General features: G+C 42.5%; 2 protein-coding genes across 8 annotated transcripts in view; both read left to right on the plus strand.

The window, feature by feature from the left end:
- ME2 (malic enzyme 2) overlaps positions 1-6,592 on the plus strand; it is a 33,998-nt gene extending 27,406 nt beyond the window's left edge. The window contains exons 13-16 of one of the 3 annotated variants that reach the window (XM_040580200.1): positions 1,712-1,814; positions 2,437-2,507; positions 3,257-3,355; positions 6,373-6,592. In XM_040580200.1, the coding sequence (XP_040436134.1) occupies positions 1,712-1,814; positions 2,437-2,507; positions 3,257-3,355; positions 6,373-6,465 (366 nt within the window). In that variant the 3' untranslated portion in view covers positions 6,466-6,592. Of the gene's footprint in view, positions 1-1,711; positions 1,815-2,436; positions 2,508-3,256; positions 3,356-3,715; positions 4,579-6,372 lie in introns of those variants that run through there. The other 2 variants (XM_040580201.1, XM_040580199.1) reach the window with 2 other exon arrangements.
- A 3,408-nt stretch (positions 6,593-10,000) lies between these two features.
- Positions 10,001-14,976, plus strand: ELAC1 (elaC ribonuclease Z 1). Of its 5 annotated transcripts, none has more exons than XM_040580627.1 (5): positions 10,001-10,088; positions 10,336-10,394; positions 11,253-11,431; positions 12,843-13,310; positions 13,934-14,976. In XM_040580627.1, the coding sequence occupies exons 3-5, from the start codon at positions 11,275-11,277 to the stop codon at positions 14,434-14,436; spliced, it is 1,128 nt and encodes a 375-aa protein (XP_040436561.1). In that variant the 5' UTR covers positions 10,001-10,088; positions 10,336-10,394; positions 11,253-11,274; the 3' UTR covers positions 14,437-14,976. The 5 variants fall into 5 exon arrangements, with proteins under 5 accessions (XP_040436561.1, XP_040436560.1, XP_040436559.1 ...); XM_040580628.1 differs by having other exon boundaries at positions 10,022-10,114; XM_040580626.1 differs by having other exon boundaries at positions 10,011-10,574.
- The last annotated feature ends 411 nt before the right edge of the window (positions 14,977-15,387 follow it).

The following is a 15,387-nucleotide window of genomic DNA, read 5'->3' on the forward strand; positions in this document are numbered from 1 at the left end:
GTTTGATAACATGTCTTCACTGAAGTACCTGTGTGAGCATGGTGCTATTTTAAAAATTGGTGCCAGATGGGGAGAGGGTCTTTGTTTTTTTCCTGCATTGGATCGATATGTCCTTTTATTCAGGAGTTTCCAGAAGTTATTATTTAGACATGGGTTATTTGAACAATTCAATATTCCTGGTCAGTAAACGAATGGATGTAATTTTGTTCCAGTCCTTATTAATAAATTTTGCAATGTTTCTGGCTCGTTAGACTTTTCTCTATACCTAATGTTTGTTTTCCTAATGCTCTTCAGTTCTCTGAAATGTACTCATTTTACCTATAGTTTGCCCTCCGAAAATGTGTAATATTTTTCGCTTCAATGTACAGTAATTACCTAGAGAATCCTGCCCAACTTCACTTTGTCGTTTAATTAACAAAGTTTGTCAGGCAATTAGGGATAAGAGCTGTCAGCCCTGTGTGTCTCCTGGCCTTGGGAGTAGCCTGATCCTGGCTGGTGTAAAATCTTAGACTAAACTAGGAAGTCAGTAAAGAAATGAAGGTATCGTCACTAAGCTTTTATTCCTTATTCTTTTTCCACTAGGTGGCACCTGTAAAAGCCTGATGATGTTTTGGTGCCCTCTGCCACCGTGTATTGTGTGGGCTTTTGTTGTGTTTGAATTTTCATCGTCTTTTGGTCCAGTCCTCAAATACATCCGTATATTTTGCTCCCTATGCAGAAAGACTATTGTTGTGGGTATGCCCTAACATTCAAACATAGTTCCCACGTCCCTAGCTTCTTTGGTAATTTGTTCTCGAATGTAGTGGTCCGGGGAGCTTTAAATATAAATAATGTTATTAAACTTACTCAAAAGAATGTCAAGATTTGTTGCTTAGGGGGGTTTACAGCTTAAGGAAAGGATCGTTTATTTGGAGGGTATATTTCACACTCCAAACTCTGGATTTGTTTTAGTTTTTTGTGCTGATTAAAATTCTTTTCAAAAGAAACTGCATTATTCGCCCCTCTGAGACCTCTCAGCAATAAAAACATGATACAGCAGTCCCTCCCTTCACTCTCCCACCCATCAGTAAATAAGTGATCTTTTGTTACTGTACTTCTGTTGCAGTCTCCTTTTGGAAGTGGCCATCATTCAGCTGTCTTTGTATAGTCCATACGGTGGTGTGTCCTGGCTTGTGGCAATGGTTCCTGATACGTGGTTATAAAAATAGTTAACACACAAATACTTTATTTTGTGTGTGAGTAGTTCCTCTAAGTCGTTGCTGTCTTAAAGAACAATGAATAATAAAACAAATGGATGGCTTCCATTCCTTAGAAAGCTGCACAAGTCAATGTGTATGCTTGCCTCTTCTGCTTTCCAGATGTTTGCTGCAGGAACGCTACACGTTCTGCAGCTGCAGAAACATGCAGATGCTTACTTGCTTATGTCTCTTCCAGGCCCTCCTGGAAAAGGGTGGATTTGGTGGCAGTCATTCTGGGATTGTGGAGATTGAGTCAGCAAGGGATTTAAGTATGTGCTTGAATCCAGTTGCATTCAGCAGGGCCGTTTGCCTTTTTGCATTTGGCTGTGTGCTTGAGTACCTTCCTGACTCAGTCCAAGAGCCGACTGGCAGCTGTAGGACTGTGGTGTCCCTGTATTTCATAATGACTGTATTGCTCCAAACCGTTGGCTCTTTAGAAGCTGCCTGACTGTGATTATTCCTCTGTTTAACAGGGCCGTTGCTTGTTTGCCAGTGGCAGTCCCTTCGAGCTGGTGACTTTGAAAGATGGAAGAACCTTCAAACCAGGCCAAGGAAACAATGCTTATATTTTTCCAGGTAATAAATAAAATTTTCTTCTTTTAATTTTTCAGACTAGGCTGTTAGCAGCTCGTCTTGGGTTCTCTTCCTACCCTAGGCACAGCTAGCGAAGCAGCATGAAGAGGTGTTACCAGCATGTAAAGCTGAGAACTCAATCAGAAGAACGAATGAAAGAAAATCAGTTAAGGATGGATGCCATGCATGTGCAGCTACATATGCGACATGCATGCAGTGAGCTTACCCAGCTGGATATACAAAAGGGAGTTATTAAAGGCTTTGAAAGCTGTTGCATTATGGGTTCTTCTGCTTGTTTGGGGCAGGAGGTGGAGGAGAAAATAAGTGTTAATATATGCCTCTTTTAAAGTTACACCTGCACAAATGAGGTCCAAAAGAAGCCCTAGGGATACTTCTCTGCCTTCCCCTTTCTCTCCCTTTCCTCACTGAGCTGCTAAGCTCCAGCCCCTTGCTGAAAGCCACTTATTATGGTAAATGACTGGCACACATGATAATAGTTTTGTGAATGTGTATAGAAAGCTATGGGAAGATTTATTAAAATAACATTCTAGATGACTTGCAGCTTCTTGGCAGCAAGCTGCGTGTTTTGGAATGGTGGCCCTAATTGGCAATAATTTTATTGTAGGTGTGGCTCTCGCTGTGATCCTCAGCAGTGTTCGGCATATTAGTGACAAGGTTTTCCTAGAGGCTGCTAAGGTAAGTGAGGAAGCAGAGCAGGCTGTGGCTTTTGACATGGTGGTGGGTGACATGATGGTGGATGAAATGTTGGGCAATTTCTCAAATCTTGCTGAAACTGTGTGGTTTCCTGTTTGATTTCTGTTGGTTGTATCCCTCCCCAGTGGAGGGGGGAAAAAAAAATATTTTTATCAAACAAAACTGTGAAAAGCATCAGCTTCCATTGCCTTTTTAATTTTTTTTGTTCAGAAAACCAAACACCCAAATAGGAAATCTGTCCATGCTTAAATTGCCTCCCAGCCCCGTAGGTCTGGCAGCAGGCCTGCCCCCGCCTCCTGCCCCACTCTGGGTTCCACAGCTGGCAGTGTGCTCAGGGATGCACATGGCCCCCAGGCTCCCAACCTCTCCTGCCTTTCTACTCTGCAGCAGGAGCACCTATCGCATTGGAGTGGCCAGTGAATCAACTGGCCAAACACGTGGGCAGTCGTGCAGGCACATTGCGCTGTTCTAACTTCCGTAGTTATGGGGAGTTCAGCCTCCAAAAAAATAGGATCATATTTTGCTAAATATTTACAAGCAGAATATGCTGATATGGGCGCAGATTGAAGAGTTGATTTTTGAGAATTTTGAGATTCTGGCTGCCTTACCCTACTGCTTTGGGAGCATTCTAGTAGTAAGAACAATGCAACTTGTTTCTTTCAGGTGTTTTAGTGTGATATTGATCCCACTCGGGATGCAGTAAATAGAACTTGTTTGTTTTTCTAACTCAGGCATTGACAGAACAGCTGACCGATGAAGAACTTGCACAAGGAAGACTTTATCCTCCACTGTCTAATATCAGGGAAGTTTCCATTTATATTGCTGTCAAGGTGAGTATGAAGCATAAAAGTGGACTGTACTAAAAGTGTTTTATGTGTACATTAACCTGCTGAATTGCACAGTATGGCCCTTTGGCACAAAATACCCAGTTCTTTGTGCCTTTAATAAGAGCTGCTTATAAAAATATGGAGTTTGTTGGATGATTCAGTTTGGCAGTAACAATGGGCCAAAATGATGCTCCCTTGGTTTCTGAAATCAAGTTTTAGATCTTGGTAAGGCATTCAGGAATTATAAAAGGACTTTGGAGTTTGTCTTTATCCAGTTTGTGAGTCCTAAACATTGCAGTGGAAGTGGGGATGTTACGTGAAGGTAATAAAAGGCACAAACTGCATGGTGATTTAACTTTTCAGGTTATGGAATTTTTGTATGCAAACAACATGGCTTTCCATTACCCTGAACCTGCAGACAAGAACCGTTACATTCGATCAAAGGTTTGGACCTACGAATACGAGTCCTTCATGCCAGATGTGTATGACTGGCCTGAATCTAAGGTTCACTGATGCATCAGAAGATTGCACTCCTCAGGCAGCATCTTCTACTCTGCAGGGATTCCTTTTTCAAACCAGTTTAAATCATCATCTTTGAGTCCTATAATTTATTTTTGCTCATTTTGTTGTCTTTTTTTTTTTCCCCCCTTCTGCCCTGTTTTTCACTTGGTGTAGATTTCTCCCCACTCTCCCAAGTACCTGATGACTGTATGGATGATGGCATCCACAGGAATGAGAGAGGACTCAAAAATACATTTAAATAATGACATTGCATTTCTAGCTAAGAGCCAGCACCACACTAAAGAATTCCATTAATGATGGTTTAGCTACGTGCATTTGATGATGAACTATAGCTCTCTCATCACTGTTGATTTCCAGAATGATTTATTTCTGCTTTTAATAATCAGTCTTCTAATTGTCCTGGAGTTGTCACGCTGCGTTATCTGTGACATCACCAGAGAGCATTTGTCAAAAAAGAAAGGACAGCTTAAGACAAATCTTAACGGTCTAACGGGCTTTCTGTTTTATCTGATATTTAAAGATGTCTATGTCCAGACTTCCTTGTGGCATTGGCTGCTCTTGTTTCTTTCAACGTGCTTTGAGGAGCACCATGGTATACGCACATGGAATCTGCAGCAATGTCTGTTGTGGATAACTGGCTAGCTGAAAAAGGTCTCATAGACATAGTCCAGCTGGCTGGACAAAAATGCACATCGCTCTCAGCTTATCTGAAGTAAAGCAAAATACACTGTCCTTGGCTGTTCTTGTTACACAGTAACAGGAAGATTTCGGTGGGAAAAGAATGTTGCAGGTGGGAACAGATAACTACAGAAGAGAAACTAGGGGTGGACTTGGTATTTAGGCAACTAACCAATAATGAGCTTAACTTTTGTAATATGTATGAGCTAATTATAACAAGATACAAAAGGTGACTGTAAGGGACAATAAACGAAGTCTGCTGATCACTCATATTGAGTGACTGTGTCTTCCCTCCGTTGCGACAGTCTGTATTTTGTGTTTTCATCATAGTGTAAAAAAAATCTGTTATCAAGAAACACATGAGCTAGTTAAAAATATTCTTGGAAAGCCTGAAAATCATATTAATCACTTAATAGCTTTTAAAAACAAAGCTATTGCTGTTGCATAATAAATTCTATAAAGTAAAGGCAGGATCTGAGGCAATTTATGGAAATCTTTTTAGAGGTTTTAAGGGGAGATTTTCTGCAGTGGACTCCAAGTTGATGTGCCAGAGGGTTTTTGTTTCATTTGTTAATTTTTTTCAAGGTTCTGTTTCTTTTAAGCTAATTTGTTTTCTGTCTTGCATACCCTTGTTCTCACAAAACGACCTGCGTGTGATGTTTTCGTGACATTGCTGACTCAAAAACTCATAAGTGGACTCACTTGCCACTTTGAACAACCCCCCTGCAGACAGCTGATGAAGCTGAAACAGAAAGTGCTACAGGCAGCTGTTGACACACACATTTACAGAAGTTTGAACATTTCTTGTGGTCTTAGTCCAGTATATTCAGTTCAGTTTGAAGACAGGACTCAAAAGTTCTAATGCCTAGAAGCTGTAAGTTGATCACTTAATCTTCCTCACTCCCATTTACAGATGTAATTTGTTGGGGGTTTCTGAAAACAAAAATTGAGTTGAATTCTTCCTTGCAGTGAAGAGCGCTGCACATTTGATGCAGATACCACAGTGTGCATTCCTTTTCATTTTGTTCATACCAGGTTTGAGTGCCCTCCATTAGTTTGTATTAGCAGGCAGGGACACACAGTGATAGCTACAGTCTGTGACTTTTCTAAATCTGGTTGCTGTAACAAGAACAGTGGTATGTCAGGAACAGAAGGGAAGACAATGTGCTGTTTCATGGTGTTCTGCATCAAGGTAAAAAAGGACAAAAATAAATAGATAGATGTAAAAGGGCTATACTGGCAAACTTGAAGCCAGAATCCAAAGAGATGAAGTAAAACTTGCTCAGGATTTAACCGTGGCAAGCACCTCTCTTGTTTCCTCATTTTTATTGGAAAATGTGGTCTCCAAAAGAACAGGCCCAAAATAGAACAGGGAAAATAGTCTCTGTACCCCTTTAGACATGGTCTCTGCCTCTTACAGCCTAATCTCTAATTTTAAAATTACGTTCACGTATTGGATAAAAAGAACATGGAACTCTGGGAAGGCTTTTATCTAAGTGAGGAAAGGAGACTGATTATATAAATGCAGAAAACAGTCATGTGGGGAAAAGGCTGCATATTCAAACTGTGGTAAAGTGCTGTCTGGTGGGGCTCGAAATCCCACATTGCCAAATTGGGCGATATATGTGGTTTGCAACTTGTATATGTAAGTATATGTACAAAAAAGACCAACACACACACAGACGATGTTTTTACAAAGAATGTTTTTTCCATCTATTTTTGCTATGCCTGGTTTGTATTGTATTTAAATTTGTGATCTTACTGAAAAATTGTTAATTTAATGTACAAATTATTTTTACCTTCTGAAAATTCAACTCTAGCTGAAGCCTGTGGTAGTGTGTCAATGGAGTTCTGCATCACTGGATTCAAGAATATTGGGAACGCACAATTCCTCACTTCTGCCAACATACTAATTAAGGCAGATGGAGTAACAAAAATATCCCATGTGCTGATCTTGTGTCCCGGCTGAGGCTGATCACAGAGGCAGGGCAATCAGTCTGTAAATATAAATCTGTCTTACAAAATAAAGATTTCCATCCATCTGTTCGGTCTGATTGAGTGTTTTCAGGCAAGAAGTGCAGTCACCGTCCATAAGCAGTGGGCATTGACAGTGCTCAGGATAACCCGGTGCTTCGGAGGACAGCATTACCTGCATGCAGCAGAGTCTTGCTTTGGGCAAGAGTGATCACGATTCCCGAAGGGAGCTCTCGAGCAGGGAATTCACAGTGGCTGCTGTCAGGCTGAGGGAAAATGCCTGTCTGGTGAAGGACAGTCCTTTTCTTTCCTGGCACAGCCTCCCTGCTGTCTTTAAGCAGCACAGCACATGCCGAGAAGGGTTGTTCAGAATTGGCTGGCAGTGGGATGTTCCCAGGTACAAATGTTCCTGCATAATTTTTCTGGAAATACCACTGCACAGGTGAGGAAAAATAGTCTTTAACACGCTGGGAGGCTCCAGTTACAATACAGCCCTGCCCTGATGGGGCTGCATCTATAGAGTTCTGACTCTATAGAGGAGGCCTGACTGCCTCTTTCTAATCTGTCCCAGTTACAGCAGCTCAGTGGTACCAGTTGAACCTTACCTGTGGATATGTGCTTGTGGACATTGTTTAATCAGGTTCTGTTCTGTGGATAGCTTGCAATATAGACACAGCGGACTTTTACCTTTAATGTACAGCCATTGCTTTTCATTAGCAACAGGAGATAGGTCAGCTCAGTTTTAAGTGCATTTCATTCTCCCTTTCATCTCTCTGATTTATTTTTTTAATAAAATATACAGGTTCATCTTCAGTTTTGTGTATTCTTCACATCTAATCTTTGCATTAATTAAAGTTATTTATCTTGTCAATTAGTAAGGACCCACAGTATCCTTTTTCATATTCTACTTAACCTGATTTTTTTCTGTTTGCTGACTTATGCAAAAGTATTTACCGATCTTTATCTAATTGGAAGATCCTCTTATGCAGTATGCAAAGGGAGAAAGTTGTCACCAGGATGCATTTTGTAATGCTACATACAGTAAATTAATCTTACACTGTTCTTTAAAAAAATTGTATTGCCTACAGGATGACTAGTGTTATAGCTCTTCACACAGCTCTGGTGACTTTTGCCCTCTGAATGGTATAGAAGTCTCTTTCATGCCTCTTCTGTGAGGATACTATTTTGGGTGTACAGAATGCTTCGGAGAGGATCAGGGACTCCCACTGAGGTCAGTAGCTCAGTCTTTTCCAGGACTGGTCCACGATTTGCTTCCTTAAAATCAACAGGAGCAGGACTGAGCCTCTTGGCAGCAATGTATAGAAATGTCTAGGGGAGGAGAAGAAAGGTAGCTAAGGGAGCACAGCGTTTTTTTTATAAAATAACATGTGTTCTTGTTCAAAGATGTTACAGAGGTTTGTACGTTCCTGAAGCATACATCTGCATGCCAACAAGTGACCTGTAGAGGAAGACTACTAAAATGTATCTGATAGATTTTTAAAACCCAGGTGTGACTCCTTGCCTAAGTTCTTGGTTATGTTTGTGAATAGTGATGTTTCATGATGTTGTGTTTGTTTTCCAGGCTTAAAACAAAGCAACACTTCATGCGCAGATTGGTGTTTAACAGGTTTCCTGCAGTAGGTGTGTGTCTTCCCTGTACTGTAGTTTCCAGCACAGTGTTTTGCGTGGGGGTGGAGTAACTCTGTCACACTCCTGTGGTAGTAACTGCAAAGATAAATGATACACCTTTTAGTTGTTCAGTAGCAGCCCTATTTGGTGACTATTCCTCCCTATGGGGTTCACTATTGTACAGCTCTAACTGAATTTTAGTTCAGCTGACTCCGGGGCTAAGTAGATCGATGTTGTTTGTCTTCTGTTTGTTCCGGGTCTTCTTGACCTCAAAGGTGCAGATTTGAGCACCTGTTGTCATTTGGATAAAAGTATCTACAAGACTCTCAGATTGGACTGTAAGAACAGAACAGTTTAGACTCCTGTTGCAGCTGCAAGTGCTATTCCCGAGTTTAAGAAAACCACTGTCATTTTTTGGACTTTTTTTAAGATGATGTGTGCTGCTATCCTGTTTCATAACAGCCAATACCTAATAGGCAGTGACTGGTGTTACATTGAATAGTGGAGCAAGGAGAAAAATCTAGAGCAGCTCTCTAATTGCACCCACTTGGCAGCTGAGTTTGAGCAATGTAATTCAGCTGCTGCCGGTGAAGGGACATCTAGTTCTGTACGGATCTACCTTGACCTACCTACCTACTTGCAAAATACACATTACCATGGTATCAGAAAGCCTGCAGATATTCTGGGTGAACCACAAGGAAAATACAGCATGCTTTAGACCTCTGCTTCCTATCATCACTTCCCCAATCCTAGCATTTGGTAGTGATGCAGCTTACTCGTGCCTGCTCCGGAGGAAGATATGCCAGCAGCTCCATCGTATGCGGGGGATCCAGGACCTGGTGGCACAGCAGACCATGGCTACAGCTCATGTAAAAAGCTTTCTCACGTTGGACATTTTGCTCATGGTGCAAGAACCTTGGGGCGTGCGTTAATATTCTGCCATGCATGAAGTTGGCGCTGGATTGAACTTCACTGTCCGAGTACCCTGGACTTACCCATCCTTGAAGCAGTTCCTTTGTAATGAAAATGGAAATAAAAGTACTTTTAGGACTACACAAACAGAGTAAGACGGCCAGTTTAAGTAATGCAGTGTCAAAAAAGGTATAGATGGGCTTATACATACCTACTTTACACAAATAAATGTAAGTCCACCGGAGTGCTTGTGCGAACAGTTCTTGCCTTATCTGCCCGGGGCTGACTGTACCTGGAGGGTCATCGCTCAGCTGAAACTAAAATTGTATTTAATGTGAACTGGTTGGGGTTTTTCTTCTCCTTTCTAACGTTGTAATTCTTGGAATGTGTGTTCTGGTCTTCTATTTTCTTAGTAAAATGCACTCCCTTTGCCTAAATTACATTTGACTTTGTTTATTCTGAAAAAGCAACCCTTGATCTATACGGCATTGGTATGGAACTCTCTAAATCACTGATGTTTTGGGGTTTTTTTTCCTTTTGTCCCTTGCGCACCACCAGCAGGCACCCCCGGGACTCAGGCTGTGCAATTTTATCCCCAGAACTGGTTCTCCACAGCATTTGTTGCCGGGAGGCCCGGCCCCCGCCTGGCCCCAGCGGCCGGGGCCGCCTGGCTCCCCGTGGGGCCGGGGCCGCCCGCCTGGCGCAGCGCGGGGGCGGGGGCCGGGCCTGGGCCGCTCCGGCTCCGCCCGCCGCCGCCCGGGGGAGGAGGCGGGCCGCGGGGAGCGGGGTAGGCCGCGGTGCCGGGCCTGGGCCTGGCCGCGCTCTGTTTGCGAGCTAAACGCTGCCGTGCCCGGGCGCGGCGGCCCGTGGAGGCTCGGGCCGTGCCTCACAAGCCCCGGGGGGAGCGGGGGGGTGGGCGGCCCGGCGGCCGGCGGGGCTGCGGGCGAGCTTAGGCCTCGGTAGGGCTTTTAGCGTGCCCTGGCCACAAAGTAATAGCGTGATGCCTTAGACCAGCTGACAGGTTGTTAAATCTGTTTTTACGCAGGGGTAAAGGAAGCAAAACGTTTATTTCGGCTTTCTTTCGGGGGGGTGATGGATGTGCATTTACCCCTTCTCGCCTCCCCCCCCCCCGCGGTCGGGTTGCACCTTGGTGTGCCTGGGAGGCGGCTGCTAGCACAGCCGGGAAGGGGACTGCTTTCCTTCAGGGAATGGCGGCAGTGCTTTTACAAGCAGCTAAACTGAGGCTCTATTTTTTGTTTGCTTGAAAGGCATCTGAAGCTGTTGAGGCACCTGGACTTTGAAATGAGGAAACACATCTGAAAACGGGGTAGGCGCTAAATCCAGGAGGACTTAAGGCTGGCGGTAGCACACCCCGTAAGGCGAGGCGGTGTTAGAGTTGTGCACGGGGCAGTTCTGCTCCTAATGCAGCTTTCCAAAGGTTGCCCTGCTCCTGCAGACCGGCCAGGCTCCTCATCTGGACAACACAGCAGAGACATAAGCTACAGGGGTATGGCAGCTGACAGTATAGATCCTTCTGCTGCAGTGGGTGTCCTGCGATCTGTCAGGCAGCCTTCAGGCTACGTAAATGGTAGTTTTGAATTTTTCTCTTTGCCCTTATGAGAAGCCAAACAGGCTTTCAAGGGCACCATTGCAAAGGCAGAGTAAATCGGGTCACTCCTGTGTCTTGCGGTCTCTGAAGTTGTTTTGAGGGGAGAAAGTTTTTCCTCTCTGGGTTGCTGGGCTGCCCGCCCCTGACGTCCTGCCGTGGCATTTAAACGTCAGCAGTGGCTGTTTGGTCTTAGTCGTTTGGAAAAGGCTTTTAGAGGAAAGCACATGCAGGAAAATGCAGTTTAAATTAAGTAAAGAAGAAAGAAATAATAGTGGGTTGAAAGGTTAGAGTGTTTCCAACTGGATAGGGCTGTTTCTTTAGGTAATGAACAAAGGTCTTACGTGTGGGCTGCGTGTTTGCAACCTTCCACTGACATAAAGAGGAAATCTGCCACTTGTAAATATTGTGTCATCTGAAAGTCATATCCTGCTCCAGGGAGGTTTTATTATTTATTTTTTCAAGGCGAGGGGAATTTGATCCTCACATTAAAGTACAGAGGATGCCTTCATTTAAAGCGAAAATGTTTGTTTCTTTCCTAGCATAAACATGTATGTTCAGCAGCTCAAAATCTTTCAGGTGGTGTACCGACGTACTCAGAATGTCGATGGATATAACTTTCCTCGGCACAGGCTCAGCATATCCCTCTCCAACAAGAGGAGCATCAGCATTAGTGCTTCGCAGGGAAGGAGAGTGCTGGCTCTTTGACTGTGGAGAGGGAACCCAAACACAGTTCATGAAGAGCCATCTCAAAGCAGGTTTGTGCTGTTGAAAGGTATTGTGATGAGGGAAGGGGGAAAGTTTCATAAGACCTAAACAAAATACTTTGTCCTCCTGCTCATGGTATTTGAATACATACTAAACATGCATGAGCAGCTGAAAGTGTTGTGTATGGGTGGCACTTGCTGAACCTGCTGTGCAGTAATCCTTGATTGCCCTTTGGTAAGGAATTGTGTTTGAGAACCAAACTCTCTTGAATTAATTTCTTGGGCTTTGTAATTTCAAACGTGGTCCACAGACCAGGCACAGCTTGTGTTTATTTGAAGACAGCTCTAGACAATACATGCTGTGAGTCTTCCTGTCAACAAACACTGTGCTTTTGTTGTCAGGTAAAGTTGTGTGTATCTGTGGTAACTTTTACATTTTGGCAAATAAAGTAGAAACCAAGTTTATCGTCAGTAGCTGTGCTTTTGCAGTCTACAGCGGCAAGACCAGTCTTCTGACTCGAAAGTTACAAAGATGGAATTATCAATTATGAACAGAAAACCAGCTTCCTGCTCCTCCAAAATCTGAAGCTGTCAGGGGATTTAGTGGCCAAGTGAACAGACTAATTTTTACTAAATTTATGCTTTTTACTAAATTGTTCTTAAATCAAAACAAAGAGATTCTGTCCTTCCTATTACTTCGTCCTAACAGATGCTGGAGAAAATGCCTTACTGTATGGAAGTGGAGACTCAGCTAGGAGAGGAGACTAAGACAGCCTGATTTAAGTACACGTATCTGTAATGAGAGAAAATTCTGGGCTTTTTCAGTCTAGCAAAGATAGGGCCCAGTGCCTGGGAGCTGGAGTGGGACAAATTCAAACACTAAACAAAACCCAGATCTTGTAAGCACGGTTTTTCATCTGTTCAAAACAAACCAGTCAGACACCATAGTTTTCTTGCCTTTTAAAAAACTTCAAAATCAAAACTGGATGCTTTTTTAAAATTTATTTTTGATGATGTTAATTTCATGTGCTAAATTCAAAACTGGGAACAACATAAATTCCATGTTACGTTTCTCATTAGTCTACAGTTTCCATGTGATGTATGAAAGCACAACCACTTTCCAGCACTGCTTTGTGTTTTAATATGGCAGATGTCACCACTTGATTCTGTTCCATGCTTGTAGCACGTTTTGCTTAGAAGGAACTAAAACTTCTGTCTCAGCAGTCTTTTCTTGGCAAATCAAGACAAAATAAACCTTGTGTGGAAACTTACTGCTACTATGGAAGAAATACACTTCGTGGTTTGGGATTTATTTCTTGAACACTAGTTTTATTTTGATTTCCCCCTTTTGTTATTTCCTACTTCTTGCCAAAAAGCAATTATTTCTGAGTTGATACGGTGTTCATTTATTTTCCTGCCTTTTTCTGGTTTGTTTTTCTTTTCCTGTTGTTCTAATCAATAGGCAGAATTACCAAGATTTTCATAACTCATCTTCATGGTGACCACTTCTTTGGACTTCCTGGCCTGCTGTGTACACTTAGCCTCCAAAGTAGCCCTGACCCAAACAAACCACCTCTTGATATTTATGGACCATTGGGACTGCGAGACTTCATATGGAGGAGTATGGAGCTCTCCCACTCACAACTTCTCTTTCCCTACACTGTTCATGAACTGGTACCTACACGGGACCAGTGCCCCCCAGAAGAATTTAAGGATTTTTTTCACTTGGACAGAGATGAGGTATCTCCCCAGGGAGCACAAGGGAGAATACTCCACTTGGATCCAGTAGAAAACTCTTACTTGCTGGTTGAAGACGAGGAGATAGTTCTGAAAGCATTTCGCCTATTTCACCGCATTCCTTCCTTTGGCTTTGTGGTGCAAGAGAAGCCCCGGACCGGTAGACTCAATGTACAGAAACTGAAAGACCTTGGTAACTATTTTGTCTTATTTTTCCTCTTTGTAATTGTTTAAATGCCTAAATGCATGTGTTCCAACAGAGTAGCCCTAGAGCCCAGTTTTCAGCAAGTGTAACAAAATTGGGTTCATAGGCAGTTGTAATCTTTTTATGACCACCTTTCTAGGGGTTCTAGCAAATTAGAGGGCCTGTATCTCTCTGTAATCAATTTAAACTCCATTTCCCATTTTCTGTTAAAGACATTTTAATACTTCACACCAATGCAGCAGTTTGGTGTGTAATACTAATACCAATTAATATTGAAGACCATTCTCATACTGGGAAGAGCAAACAAGTTCAGATGATAAAGTTTAAAAAGGACAATGTGGCTTTCAGGGAAATGTATGGCCAGTGTATTTGCATGACTTTATTGACTTTAATATGAAAAATACAGATTTTCTTCAAATACACTTCCTGCTGACATTACGGGCTCTTTATTTGTATGAAGTATATGAAATATCAATTGCTATTTATATTGAGGTTGTATTTTTTCAGTGAGACAGCTCTGTGTATAGCATATCTCTTCTGAAGTTAATTTTTTTTTTTTAAACACGACATGCATTATAATACTTATGGGCTCTTTTGCCTTTATTTACCAGGAGTTCAGCCAGGTCCTTTATATGGGAAACTGAAGAATGGAACTGCAGTTGTTCTAGAAAATGGAGTAATGATTTCTCCTTCTGACGTCTTAGAAGACCCTATTCCTGGAAGAAAAATTTGCATTTTGGGGGATTGTTCAGGTGTGGTTGGAGATGCGGCCATGAAGCTTTGCTGTGAAGCAGATGTACTGATACATGAAGCTACATTGGATGATACCCAGGAGGAAAAGGCCAGAGAGCATGGTCATAGTACTCCAAAAATGGCATCAGATTTTGCAAAATTGTGTAAAGTTAAGAAACTGGTTTTCACTCACTTCAGTCAGCGGTATAAACCAGCTGCTCAGAGAGGAGAGGGGGACATGGACGTCACCGAACTGAAGCGACAGGCAGAGTCAGTGTTAGATGGTCAAGAAGTAACACTAGCTGAGGATTTTATGACAATAGAAATTCCAATGAAAAAGGAGAAACAGCGTGAGCAAGCTCTGCATGAAGACAAAGTATAGGATGGTGTTGGATAGCACTTAAAAATACTGGTGGTGTTTCTGGTACCATAGAATGACAGAATCATTTAGGTTGGAAAAGAGCTGTAAGAACATCGAGTGCAACCGTTAGCTCAGCACTGCCAAGCCCACCACTATCCATAAGTTCTTTTCTGTGGCACGCAGAGAACTGTTGCAAACTGGAGAGGGTACTAGGTATGGTTAGCGTTGCTTTTGTAAAGGATACGGAAACATCTGGAATTAGGAACAAATTCATAAGTGATGGTTTCGGACACCTAGCTTCCCCAGAAACTGAATGTGTAGAGTGGTGCAAGCCTTCACAGCCTTTTTCTTTTCAGCCAAGGTTTTCCTTGGACCACAGATTCCGAGAGCAGAGCACTGGATCATTTGGCTTAATACAGCCCTCTGGAAGGTTTGTTTTCTGCACCAGAGTTTAAGATAGCTCGCCTGTTGCAAGCTTTTGAATAACATCTATTTCAAACTTGTATACAGTATTTTGTAACTGTAAGGGGACTGAAACTAATAAAAGTAGTTATAACTCTGCCAAGTGTTTGTAACTAGGGGTGTTGCTATGCTTGAGTTGAGGAGCCCTTCTAATTCCCCCTTTGCACATGAAGTTTTCTCATAAATAAAAACAGTTTAGGCTTCCTATCAAAAGTGAATCTCTCTTAACAATTTGATTCATTTAAAGCTCTGAAGCGTGAGCACTAAGCTTGTATACCTGTTCCCTGCATCAGTAAAGTTTTGGAAGTATGCTTGAAAGTCTTTAGGCAGATGACAAGTCGTCTTTCCTAAAGTGTTCCTCCAGATGCATTTCCAAAGAGAAATTACCCTGATAAGACCATATTTGTGTTTGTAGAAGTACCACTACAGAAGGAATTTCACCTAGTATATAGCTCAGTCTGCAATGACTTTCCATTAAGGGACGTGTAAACCAACTTTATCTCCTTTTCT

The sequence above is a fragment of the Falco naumanni genome, chromosome Z, assembly GCF_017639655.2.
Source record: "Falco naumanni isolate bFalNau1 chromosome Z, bFalNau1.pat, whole genome shotgun sequence".
Lineage (NCBI taxonomy): Eukaryota > Metazoa > Chordata > Aves > Falconiformes > Falconidae > Falco > Falco naumanni.